The sequence below is a fragment of the Dicentrarchus labrax genome, unplaced genomic scaffold (assembly GCF_905237075.1).
Source record: "Dicentrarchus labrax unplaced genomic scaffold, dlabrax2021, whole genome shotgun sequence".
Lineage (NCBI taxonomy): Eukaryota > Metazoa > Chordata > Actinopteri > Moronidae > Dicentrarchus > Dicentrarchus labrax.
This window is the reverse complement of record NW_026136704.1, coordinates 27366525-27379150: the sequence shown is the minus strand read 5'-3', so window position 1 is coordinate 27379150 and position 12626 is coordinate 27366525. Positions and strand designations below refer to the sequence as shown.

Here is a 12626-nt window from a genome sequence, read left to right as displayed (position 1 = left end):
AAGTACAATAGGCTTATGAATTAAGATGACTTTAGGGAAATATGAAGCAGAGATTAATTTTGGAAGAAGAATGGTAAGAAAAACAAACAAAACACTTGCAGCACACAGTAATAGGTTTTTAAAATTCTGCATTGATCAAATTAACAATCTCTAACGCTGAAAGTCTATTAAATAAGGTTATGGGGTTTTTTCCAACTACAATCAAGGATTTATGGACCAAATCACAGTTATTGAGGATAGCGCCCCCTTTTGGCTGATTTAAGTATCGATATATCTAAATACATGTTGCAACTTTATTCAAATTTCAGTGAAAAAAAGTCACCAGTTGGTTAAAATATTAGGGTGAACGTCAGCAGTTAACAGGGTCACATGTTAAACCAAAATACTGGCGAGCAGAAACACGCAAATGCCTCAAACTGGGAAAATTAGGGGACCAGTCGGCATTTTCTACTCAAAAGACTGCTGGTGTCTTTTTCAGAGCGAGTAAGGCGTAAGCTACGCAACTTTCTCTCGTGGGCTACTGTAATCATTGGCTGTAATTTGAGGATTAATGAGTAGCATTGCATTTCAGCAACAGCGCCTCTGCCGTTCTGGGATGCTTTCTCATCATAAAAAACAAATACTAAACATGGCGTGATGATGTGACGTCAGGTGAGGTTGGGGCGGTGGCTTGCCACTCCAATTATTTCATTATTGTGGTTATCGCGATAGCTCTAACTACCAAAACAAGCAACTTGCTGCAATTTTATTCCTTGCTGCCAATCACGTCTTGGCCAAAAGGTTGTTAGCATTTTTTTTCTTTTAAAGTTACAACTGCATATCATTGTGCTGTACTAGAAGTAGACACTGAGCTGAGCTTTGATGTAATGGTATTAGTGTTTTTTGGTTTAGAATATGGACAGGTTACTATGATATTTCCAGGCATATTCCATAATGTATGCTTAGACTGGTAATATTCTCTTCACTACAGTTTTTATCTTTGGATTTCAAGATTGCCTCATACTATTACATCAATGTCAGCCATTAAACAGAGGCAAAACCTCTAGTTTTCCAAGTCTCAAAGTAGCATTGTCTACAACATATTCAGCCCAAAAAAACTACACTGCAAAATAACAAAAGGACATAGTAAAAGATTAATACATTTTTAGTCAAGTTATCTTCTGATAACTACACTTGCTTGAGGCAACTGCCAATCACAGGTATCCTTATCCATACACAAACCAAGCTCTTACGTCCCTTGAAGCTCAGCTCTAAGGAAATAAGGAATTGGTAATTTACAGTGCTAATGTAAAATACACTCAAGCTCTGCTACAGAATGAATGTATCACTTAATGTGTAGCTGCCATCACAAACCAACTGTGCGATGGCTTCATTTGAAAGTGGATAGACTCTGAAATAGTGCTAGGATACTGCAAAGGTTACTTTTCACACAGATGACTAAGCACTGTAATGTGCAATGGTTTCCTGGTCACATTCACAACAGGGAGGATCTTTTTAACAAAGCACTAGATGGAAGAAACCATGCATTAAGAGAACAGAAACAATGACACACATATCCATAGAACAATATGTCCAAAAGTTAAATAGTATATCTTGTTCCCACCATTGTAAAGATTTGCGTCCATGTATGTAACCCTGTGCAAAGAGAGTGTGGATCAATTAGCACAGGCTGTCACACAGGTGGCCACTGCTGTGTTTTATTACCCAGGAGAATGGGCTCTGCTCTGTGTGTTCATGGCTGTTAGCTCTGACGTTTCTCAGCCGTCGGTGACTCAGTTCAGGTTTCTCACTATTTGTTCCTCTTAATTGTTTACTGTGCGTTGATGTGACATAGCAGCTGGGCGGACAGGAAACAGGAGCCAAATGACACAGGGAAAAGCCTGCCAGTGTCGGAACTGGCCAGGAACTAACGCAGTCTCCCTGAAGCTGATGGCATACGCTTACGTGTGCAATGATAATTCAAGGCAATTTGATGATCCTCCACCCTCCAGGTTTCCTTGGAAACGTTGCATGATGGGTAGGAGTTTAACGGTACACATTATTCACATTATGGTATGTAGCTCGGTTTTGGAGTCACGTTTTGGTATGTTTTCAGTGCAGCAGGGAAAAACTAAAAATATTTAGAAAATTATATGTTTTTACATTTATCCTGAAAATGTTAAACTTTTAATGGTAGCTCATCAGTTCTGTACAATTCTTACTGTAACAGTTAATGGACAATAATAATAATAATAATAATGGCATATTGTTAACAAGAAAAATTAAATAACACAAATGTCATTAATGCTCCATTTTAAGAGTCTGACCTGTTGATAAGTCATGAACTGCATATCTGGAATGATAAACACTATATAGCATTAGTTATTACATTGGCACAGTATTCGAGTGATACCATTGTACATAAGTGCTTCCACAGACAAAGCAGACTTCAGTTGAACAATATCTGCATAGTTTGACACTAATTGCTGCTGACATCAGTTTTTTTTAATACGTTTCTTTCCCCCCAATAACTATTCAACCACTGACATGAACGTCTTTATAAGCACCTACTATGCCTACATTAGTCTGATACAGCTGTACTTTGTCACGTCTCCGCTTCTTTCTAAAAACTTAATTCAGCTCATTTGAAATATGATTTATTATAGGGCCAATGCAGGACTGAAGTCATTCCGGTATTGATCTGGGTGTATGGTTAGGATCACTGCTCTGCTAAATCAGCATCAAAATAAATTACAATGCCACTATGAAGAGCATTTTACTCATGATTTGGCCTGCATTTGGCTCTGGGCTTAGTTCCCTTCGATATCTACTATTAAAAGAAATGTTAAAAAAAAAAGTATCCCACAGCCTGATGCTGCCACCACCATCCTTCACAGTGGAGCTGGTGTTAGATAGGTGATGTGGTAGTCCTGATACAGAGATCTCCACTACAGCTGAACTATTCATTTTTGTTCAATCAGACCACATTATCTTTTGGCTCATGCCCTCTGAAAATTTCACATTAATTTCTCCCAACCCCAGGCATGCTGTCATGTGTTTTGTTTCTCCCCAGGAGTACCTTCCATCTGGCTCCCCAACAGCAGAGCCCAGACTTGTGAAGTGCTGTACTGAGTGTAGTCCTTCCAGAGGAATTTCTCATCATAGCTAAGGTACTTTGTACTTTTGTCAGAGCTTTCTTGGGTTCCAAGTCAGCCTCTTGGCAAAGGTCCTTTTTTTTTTTTTGAGCAGACCTGGAGACGTTTTCTCCCAGGTTTCTATGATTATTACTTAAAATAGCATTTTAAACAAACAAAACATTTAAGTTTTGTGGTCGGTTCAGTTCAAAGTGTTTCTTAGTCCATTATTTTCAGGGGCAAGAGGGACATATGCAGACCTGATGTATTATATTTGTAATATGAGTGATAGGCTATATTGTGCTAGAAATACCATATACTATAGATATAACGTTCAAATATATTTTACTAATGTGATTTTAACAATCATATGGCTTAATAGACTATAAGGCAGGAAGTCAAACCTGCCCCCCCCCCTTTCACAACTTTGAACTCACCCAGACTAATTACTTCTAGGTCGAACTTACTGAACATTTACTCGGCTCCAAATGAATTAACACCATGTCAAAGACCCAGCACAAATCTCTGTATTGGCCCCCAGCCTCAGAGGAGAAGAAGAGCTGAGTGGATAAAGTCTGTCCGTGACCTAACTTCAAACCTGAAAGCTCAAAGTTTTTGCCATGTTTTAGAGATTGTTTGTAGGTTAACCTGTCAAACTTGGCGTTAGCATGTTGTGTGGCTAACGTGGCTAGCATACTCCCACAGGCTAAGTAGGACTCATTTTGTAATATTGAGGAACGGTCAAGATAACTGTGTGAACGTTAAGCCTTGTTTGAAGCCAGCTAAATAATGAGAGTAGCAGGTTGGATGCCGATAACTGTTCGTGTTGCTTTTTGTGGAACTTCTGCGTTAGCTTTGCTGTTGCTGTTGCCAGAATATATGTGTGTGTTGCTCCTGTATGTAAATTGACTTGATAGACATGCCCCGAAGGTGAAATAGCTACATCAGTTCAGTATTTGTACTGACTGACGTACTTGAGAAAATATTCAGTATCTGAGTCTGTTCTGAATATTGGTGCAGTAATAATCGTATGGTTTGTCTCACTGGCTTAGAAGAAAGTGTCCTAAATATTGCTGAGTCACGCACTGTCCACCTCCTCTCGATAGCTGACAAATAGTGGGCTCACCCCCATCTTCACAGATGATTCAGTGGCTGACCAAGAGACAAGGAGAGTGGGTTGCAATTTTGTCACAACATCTCAAGCCCTCTGGCAACTTGTGAGGGGCACATTTCCAAGGCCCTGTCTCCTGTGTCTGGCTATAGCATACAAGGCCAGCACCAAAGACGGCTGAGTCGGGAGTGAGGTCTCACTATCCCACAGTAACATTAGCCCACGCATGGCACGTAGCCACAAGCAGACCACACACTCATGGCTGTGTGCTCCCTGTTCAATTTGTGTAGTTACTAATTAATGCTAAGTGTTCTCTCACACAGACAGAGCAAACAGTAGGTTCTTGATTTTTTTTAAATCTCAGCTAATGTCATAGGATAAAAAAACAAAAAACAACACGATTAGAAGAGAAAGGCAATTCAGAGCAATTATAAAACAAAATACCTATTCCTTCTTTCACTGTTCTTTCTAAGCTGATGCCTCAAAAGTGCTACGCTGTCTTGAAAGATCTTGTAATTATATACATTTCTCGAAAGGTTGGATGATTCCTAGGTAAGGGTTTGGCAGGAACTGCACAGCAAGAATTTATTCAGAGGAGTGAGAGTTACTGCCACTGAACCATTTCTACTAACTGCTCATCAAAATGTCCTCAAAGGTGTTTTTTATCACTTACAGTCTGTGAGGTTGCAAACACAGACCCGAAAACCATCAAAACACAAGAACATAAAAAACAAATGCACAAAGAACACGAAAACATTAAATGGCAGGTCTAATGAAAAAGAGTGGCCTAATGAACAAAATGGAAGAAACCCATCGGTACAGACAACAGCTAAGTACATAAGCCATTAGCTGAGCTTAAACATTGACAGAAACAGACTGATTCATCTGTTACAAATTTAGCTACAAACCAAACGGCAAGAGCAGGAAAAACTTGGAGGGGAGGGGGGCTTAAATGGATGGAAGCAGTGAATCATACTGTAGCCAAAGTCATCTCTAAAAAGGAATCATCTCAGGTAATGACCCCAAGACAACAGCTTCCTCTCTGACTCACAATAATTGGTCCAACAGAGCGTTAATACCAAGCCAAGACTGGGATAAAGAAACCAAGAACAAAAAATAAGGTGTCCTTGCAGCTTCTCCAACTAAAGGTCAGAAACAGAGGGGTCAGCCATCGCTGTGAATCCTCTTCACTGTCACCACAGTCCTGCCTCGCTCTGTCAGGGCCCAGACCCCTCCAGTGGTTCCTGCTCCTCACTCTGCAGCTGTCATGATATTTACACACCTCCTCAGACACACAACGCACATTAGATACATCTTATTCACAGCAACACTCAAACAAAAAGAAAAGCCTCACATCAAATCATGCAAAATGTATGTCTTTTTTTTTTTTTGCATCAGGATCAGCAGTCAAGACTCTGACACCATGAAATTAGTTTATTAATTCCCATCAAATCTCCCTTGCCATATGTGCTTTCACGAGTTACTAAAAACTCCCTTAATAGGAGAAAGCACTGTATTTAGTGCCAGTTTCTAATGAGAGTAACAGTAACAGCAATGAAAAGGTCTAGCCTAAACAATCACAATCACTGTGAAGATAGATGTGAAAAGAGGAACCAATATGTATGAGAAAGTACAATACAGATGTCAAAACCCCAGTTAGGAGAAATCGCAATTCGTTCTGTGCTCCTGAACCTCCAGTATGTATGCTTGTGTGTATAATCCAGCAAAACAAAATAAACAAATCCCACGCACATCAAAATAATAGCCTGCACAGTATACAACAGCCCAGCCAGCCATAGGTACAAAGTTTCAGAGTTCATCAGATTCTGCAAAAAGCAGTGAAGTCAAAAAAACAGCAGAAACATGTGAAACGTGAAACAGCCATAAAATACTTTTTTAATATTTTGGCACTCCATAACTTTACTGCTCGATTCTCTATTATGCTGCCCTGAATATCAATTTCAGGAGGTTTCAAGAAGTCAATACGAGGCGAGCTAACAATGCTAGGATTAGTAACTACACACTCACACCCAGCTCAAAAGGCAATAACTGAAGTTATAAACCATTTGATTTGCAAGGACATGCACCCATATAGCATTGTTGAAAATGATGGCTACAGATGGATGATACTGACCCTGAAACCAAAGTGCACAACATCCTGATCTGGCAGCATTTCAGTGAAAATTCATACGTAATGGGCACTGTCCAAAAAGTTGCCTCACGTCTAACTGCCCATTGTTTGTTATTATCGTGTTTATGGTTAAAATGAGACCTTAAGACTTTTGCTATTTTTCCATTGTCATTCAAACTCATAATTTATTTCCCATAAAATCAAATCATATTAAATCTTATCTCAATGTCGATGAATTATTTCTGTATCTAATTGTACACCATACTGGGTATTGATATGGCTGAGAGGGATAAACAAAATACCTCTAATGCATACACATCATGATGTAGTTTGAAAAACACAGCACACACTGGTCCGTGTTATCTGATACTTGTTATTCCTCCTCATAGAAACACATTTCAGTACATTTCAGCAATCATGAACATGCAGTGTCTCAAATTGGTATGAGCAGCAGGGTGGTAATGGTGTAAGCTAGGAAGGGACAGCAGCATTTTATTCCTCTAGCTCTCATAAAACACTGTAAACACTGCCAGGGGACATGTACAGGTAATCAGGTAACCTTTGTGGCACGTGGTAAGGTAACTGAATTCCATGAGAACAACATCCTCACAGCTCAACACAACCAGCAAAATGTGATCTGTACGTGAACAAAGCCTGATTCAGGTGAGGGTTTTTCCACTGTGGAAAATGACATGATGGCTGGAAAGGCATGTTTACAGGGCAGCGCTAATATTAGCGAGTCTTATCTGGACAAACTGCATAAGACCGAGGAAATGACGGAAAGGATATCACTGTGGGTTCCGTGCCATCCCCCAGGAAGTCACGGAAACTTAAGCAAATCGAACTGATGACCATCAAAATGACAGGGAAATCACCCAGGCTTGTCAGGGCCACTCAGTCTCACTCTGACACTGACAAGAGATGGTGGGGGATATCACCCCATATTCTTTGCACACACAGCAAAGGCCACTATCACAACCAAAAGAGATGTGGTTCACAGCTAACAAACACCTGTTGCCTATGAAATAGGTCCCATGAGCAGCTGAAGAAACCTGACAACAATTCCGTTAGGGTTGTTTCAATACTTATCTGAGTAAGAACCGAAATCTGCATATTTTGTTTAGCACCTGAAACAAGCTACCAAACGCACCAGGTTTCACAAGAGGTAGATACTCTATGCTATCTATACAATGGAGTGATTCTTTTTTTTTTTTTTTTTTAAATTGAACATACAGCTAGGTTTGAGATATTGTAATCTTGACTATTAAACTAGTAGTCAAGGTAAGGTAAGTAAGGTAAATAAAAAATCAATTATTTAAAAAGAGATTAAACCACTTCTCACAGTAATGTGTTATTTCACTATTGTCACTGAACAACTCTACGTGCAGGGCTTCAGACAGCTTTTGGATTCATTATTGTATGACACACTGGCTCCTGCTTCTGCTGGACTACATATCAGGCTGAATACCACATTAGTGCCTCCCCACTGTGCTGGTCAAACCACACACTATATCGCTGCCTCTAGTGTTACCACTTAAGTAAGTGCTCAAGTGCTTTAAGTGTACCTGATAAAATTTCCAAAGTCCATGAATGTAGTGCATTTCATTTATCTTCATGCATGTATATTCTGGCTTTGCAAAGCAGTCTACTGTTATTATTATTTTATTATTTGTGACAAGGACAAAAAGCTACCGTATGCCATTATGCCTTTGTTTTGCAAAGACTTATGGCCAACAACAGACAAAATAAGCCAGAGGAAGTACTTCCAACAAATCCCTTCAACTGTAATTACAAGGCAGATTGCTTAAAGTCAATTTGGGAATAACAGACTTGATTAAGTGTAACTTCTAGCAGAGAGACATGAGGGCAGAAGGGTCTGAGTGTACCTGCTGGGGGCCGTCCCCGTTGACCATGGCTTGGGGGGGTGGCGAGGCCAGGATTGGGAGTTCAGGGCTGAGAAGCTGGCCGGACTCCAGAGGTGGGGTGTGGTCTGCCATGTCTCCCTCATTCACACCACTGAAGAGGTACACCTGTAAGAAAGACAGGGGGATCAATGGAAAAGTACAAAGGATACCACAAAGATCTGTGGTATCATCATATTGAGTCATCCAACCAGTCATTAGAAAACCACATTTACACAGAATGCCCACAGGATGTGGCTTCTCTACCCCCTGTCCCAGTGTAAAGCATGAGCACACCATTATCTACATTTGTACAATGTTGGCACGTGACTGCTTTGGATATGAAGTAGACGTGTGTAAAATATTATACTACAGAATCATATTGATCACTATGAAATATCTTTATCAGTTTCTAAAGATGTTTTTTTTTTTTTTTTTAGCATTTTATGATGATATTAAAGGAAAAAAATTATTTGAATGAGTGATTTCTGCATTCTCTAGCATACACTGACATCACACATGTGCAACTGTTTCCAGTAAAGACATAGTGACAAGCTGAACGGGACTGAGTGGAAATTTGACACGCATCATAATTTATTTCCAAACCTACCAATTGTTTTCCACCGCCAGTCATGCACTGGCAGCCTTTTCTGGCCCAGCGGCCCAGTTGCTGACTCTGAGATATTTTTTTCTGATGGCATCGATGAGTGGCCAGGTTAGGGCAGCTGTCCCATTTAATCTAATCAGGCCTGATCACAGACCGAAGATAGGGTTTATGAGATGCATTTTCTTTTATAGAATATAAACATGCTATGTAGATAAAAGTCACTCTTATCTGTGCCCTGTTTGGTCCTTGTCTCTGCTGCATATTGCCTGCTCCATTTAAAAAGGAACTTGTATAGTCCATATGAAATTATAAAATCAAATAGCAAGCCATGAGCCAAGATATACTCAAAAGGAAGCTTACCTGAAGCTAGTGAGGGAGAGCTTATCAAGAAGCATTGGCAAATGAGCTCTCTGTGTGTCTATCTCAATTCTTGTTTAGGTGATGCAAACTAAGTTTATGTATTTACAACAATAAATCAAATCAAGAAGGACTGTATCCTGGGAAGATGTGGTTTGTTTTAAGATAAAGCAATGAAATAAGAGTAATAAGTAACAGGGCCACACTGAGGACTGACCCCTAGTGAAAATACCTGCAAAATGCTTACATGGCTAACAACAATTCTGTCAAAAAAAAAAAAACAACAGAACACCATGGGAGAAATGTAACATGTGTCCTTGAACCTAATTACAATCTAGCGCATGCGCCCCTAAACCTCACAGTGATCTGGCTTATCTGTTAGCTTTAGCCCCTCCCCTCCTTAAGCTTAACAACAAAGTCAGTTTACAGTGTGATGGTCAATGAACTGGGTTTGAGCGAACTATTGCTGCAGCAGAGAACCGACATGAGATTAGCCTAGTATCACTAGCAGGCTTTAGATGATGGCAGGCTCCTTCACTGGGCCTTCAAGTTGATCACTGCAAGCATACATAACTTTATAACACAAGACAATTACAGGTAAATACATGTTTATCCAAGTTTGAAATTATTTGTGAAGAACAGCTACTGAGGGGTCAGTGGAAGGAGAAGTAACAAAAACCCCTGATCTTTTCTTCTTTACATTTGCCACTGACCAGCCACGTTTCACACACTTGATCAACACCCAAATGACAATCTATTCTCACACAGGAAATGAATAATTAAGAGTTAATTCAATTCATTTTACAAATATGATGCGAATAGGTGATTGTAAATTTCCCTCAGGGAAAAATAAAGAACAGTATCTATCTATGTATGCACCTATCTAATAGAGTGTATAGATTGTATACTATATAATTATATATAGTAATTGGGAGTTAACAGCGGAGGATGCATGACTGCCTGTTACTTGTGCTAAAATATGAACACATAGTGTAGGTGCTTTCCCCTCTTTGGTCCTATGCCTTCTTTAGGAAAAGATGTGGCTATAAATGTTGTTGATAATGATCACAAAAATCACCACAATCGTGCATTAAAAAAAAAAAACAGCAAAAACAGCAGCTGACCCTTGTGGTTGAATTACACTATATCCTGTGCACAGCCTTTCCTGTTGCAGCACAATAAACATTAGTTCTATATCGAAATTGGGGCAACAGCTGTTGTTGCCCTTACTGTGCATCATATTTGACTATGTCTAAGAGAGCATTCATAATGACACAACAGCTGTTTTTCAGTTACAGTTTTTGGTGTGTGTGTGGGGGGGTGACACCCTGAATGACTAGGATAACAGCCAACATTTCTGTTCAGTACTCATTGTTAAATATTAGCACAAACATAGCATAGAGAAAGTCATGATAACGATAAGGGGGAGAAAAATAGGGCTGCACGATGTGGTAAAACCCATCATATTGCCATAAATTGAACAGATATTGCGATATGGTTCAAGATTACTGGGAATGATCATTTCTGTATCACAAATTAAATTATCACTTTTCACCGTGTGACATTTGTTGGGGTCTGTACCAAGCAAACAATAACACCACTGTCTTTCTCTGCAGCAGTACAGTACTTCATTATAATGCTGTTTGTCCCACATTTTACCTATAGTGAAAAAAAACTGCAGGTTCTTGTGATTTGGATAATATTGCGATTAATTGTGCAGCCCTGGGGGAAAAAAAAGAAAAAAAAAGAAGTCTTCACATATTCCTATCATGTCTTGGTCCGTCTTGTATAACGATTAAATGAATCCTGGTTTTGAACCTTATGTGTGCTTTTTGCTGGAAGCCCAGCAGATCCGCTCAAACACGGTGCAACGTTAACAGCTGGGTTTCCAATTTAGCTCACGTATGTGACTTACCGTCACCTCAGCTAACCCTATCCCTGCCTGACTCAACGTTATTGTTACCCCGTCTACCGACATTAACTCGGTAACATATTACCATGTCACATTACCAATATTAACCAGCTAGCTTAGTCGCCCTGCAGCCACAGACTATTGTTTACTCTGTGTGTGTATGTCACAGCTGTGTGGTTATCTGACTGCCACATTAACACAGGAATGAGCCACATTACCGAACGAATAAACCTTGGACTTTACTTCAAGTCGGCACACTTAATGCACGGTGGACTGTCAAGCAGAGCCAGTTATTAGCAGTAGCACAGCTTTCACGTTACTCACTCAGTCAGTCGGCACAGCAGCAGCAGCACAGTGATGATTCCTCCGCAGCTCTTCCCCCAAATGTTTAACGTCAGCGAGCGTCCGACGACCTGCTACTTTCTGCAACAACAACAACAACAACAACAACAACAACAAAAAATAATCAGCCGAGGCGGATAACTTGCGAGCTCCCTAAATAAACACGGCGCAATGTGACATGCTAGCGTTAGCTACCTTAATGCTACCTTAGCTAATAGTTAGCGAGATGAAGATGGGCTTTACTCGTTGTATGAACGACGATCGTCCGCGCCGACTGCACCGAAAACACACCGAAGTGACTGGCGAGCGACAGTGGCGGTGCCAAGTATCGATAACGAGAGCCTAATTGGCAATTTTATCGAGATAACTTTCCATACAACCCTGCTCCTCGCATAAAAGTCAGGAATTTCGCCATCGCTTACAGGGCTCTGTGCGCATGCGTATTACAGCAAATCATGACGAATCCCAAATTCCAAGATAGCGAAGAGAAACATTTATAATATTGTCACGTTGTTTGATTATTATTATTATTTTCAGTATCGTGGACGTTATATGTGTATAGTGCAGTTATATAAACTTAATCTATCCACCTACATTTGCATTATTTTAAGGAAGACCTTAAGGTTGACGTGTCTGTGATCGGTTTGTCCACCAACACGTTGGCAGAGAATCATGTGAATGTGTTGAAAGGGAAACAGCACATTTGTTTCACGTGTATGGGACCTTGCCAGGCTCCGGGTTAGGGCTCAGCTTCGCCCTGCCGAGCCACAGATATACCCAGACAACGATGAACCGTGACCAGCCTCTTTCTGGTCATTTCCGATCCACCTTAACAGCATCATAGCGCCTTTAAAGGGTACCATTACACTACAGGAATAAGAAGTGTGTGTTATATGTAAACTGAAAATAAATACATTATAAAATACATATATTTTCCACATACCTTTTGAAAGAAATGATCAAATATCCCCTTATCACTCCGACTACGTCTTGTCACTTTGATAATAAGTCTGTGATGGTCAAAATATGACAGATATTTTATATAAGTATTGTCTAATTACTGCCTCTACCCGTTAGTATTAACATATTCAATACACAGTTAATCTAAATATCTATCTTATATGAAATTCTACTGTTTTCCATGTGTGGTGT

The 12626-nt window shown here is 39.9% G+C and overlaps 1 protein-coding gene across 4 annotated transcripts in view; it reads right to left on the bottom strand.

Moving 5' to 3' along the window:
• The window catches only part of fndc3a (fibronectin type III domain containing 3A), a 45126-nt gene extending 33039 nt beyond the window's left edge, over nt 1-12087 (bottom strand). Inside the window, exons 1-3 of one of the 4 annotated variants that reach the window (XM_051396635.1) lie at nt 12069-12087; nt 11457-11555; nt 8242-8385 (exon numbers count right to left, since the gene is read on the bottom strand). In XM_051396635.1, coding sequence (XP_051252595.1) covers nt 8242-8352 — 111 coding nt within the window. In that variant the 5' untranslated portion in view covers nt 8353-8385; nt 11457-11555; nt 12069-12087. Of the gene's footprint in view, nt 1-8241; nt 8386-11456; nt 11556-11669; nt 11916-12068 lie in introns of those variants that run through there. The other 3 variants (XM_051396631.1, XM_051396632.1, XM_051396634.1) reach the window with 3 other exon arrangements.
• Between the last annotated feature and the right edge of the window lie 539 nt (nt 12088-12626).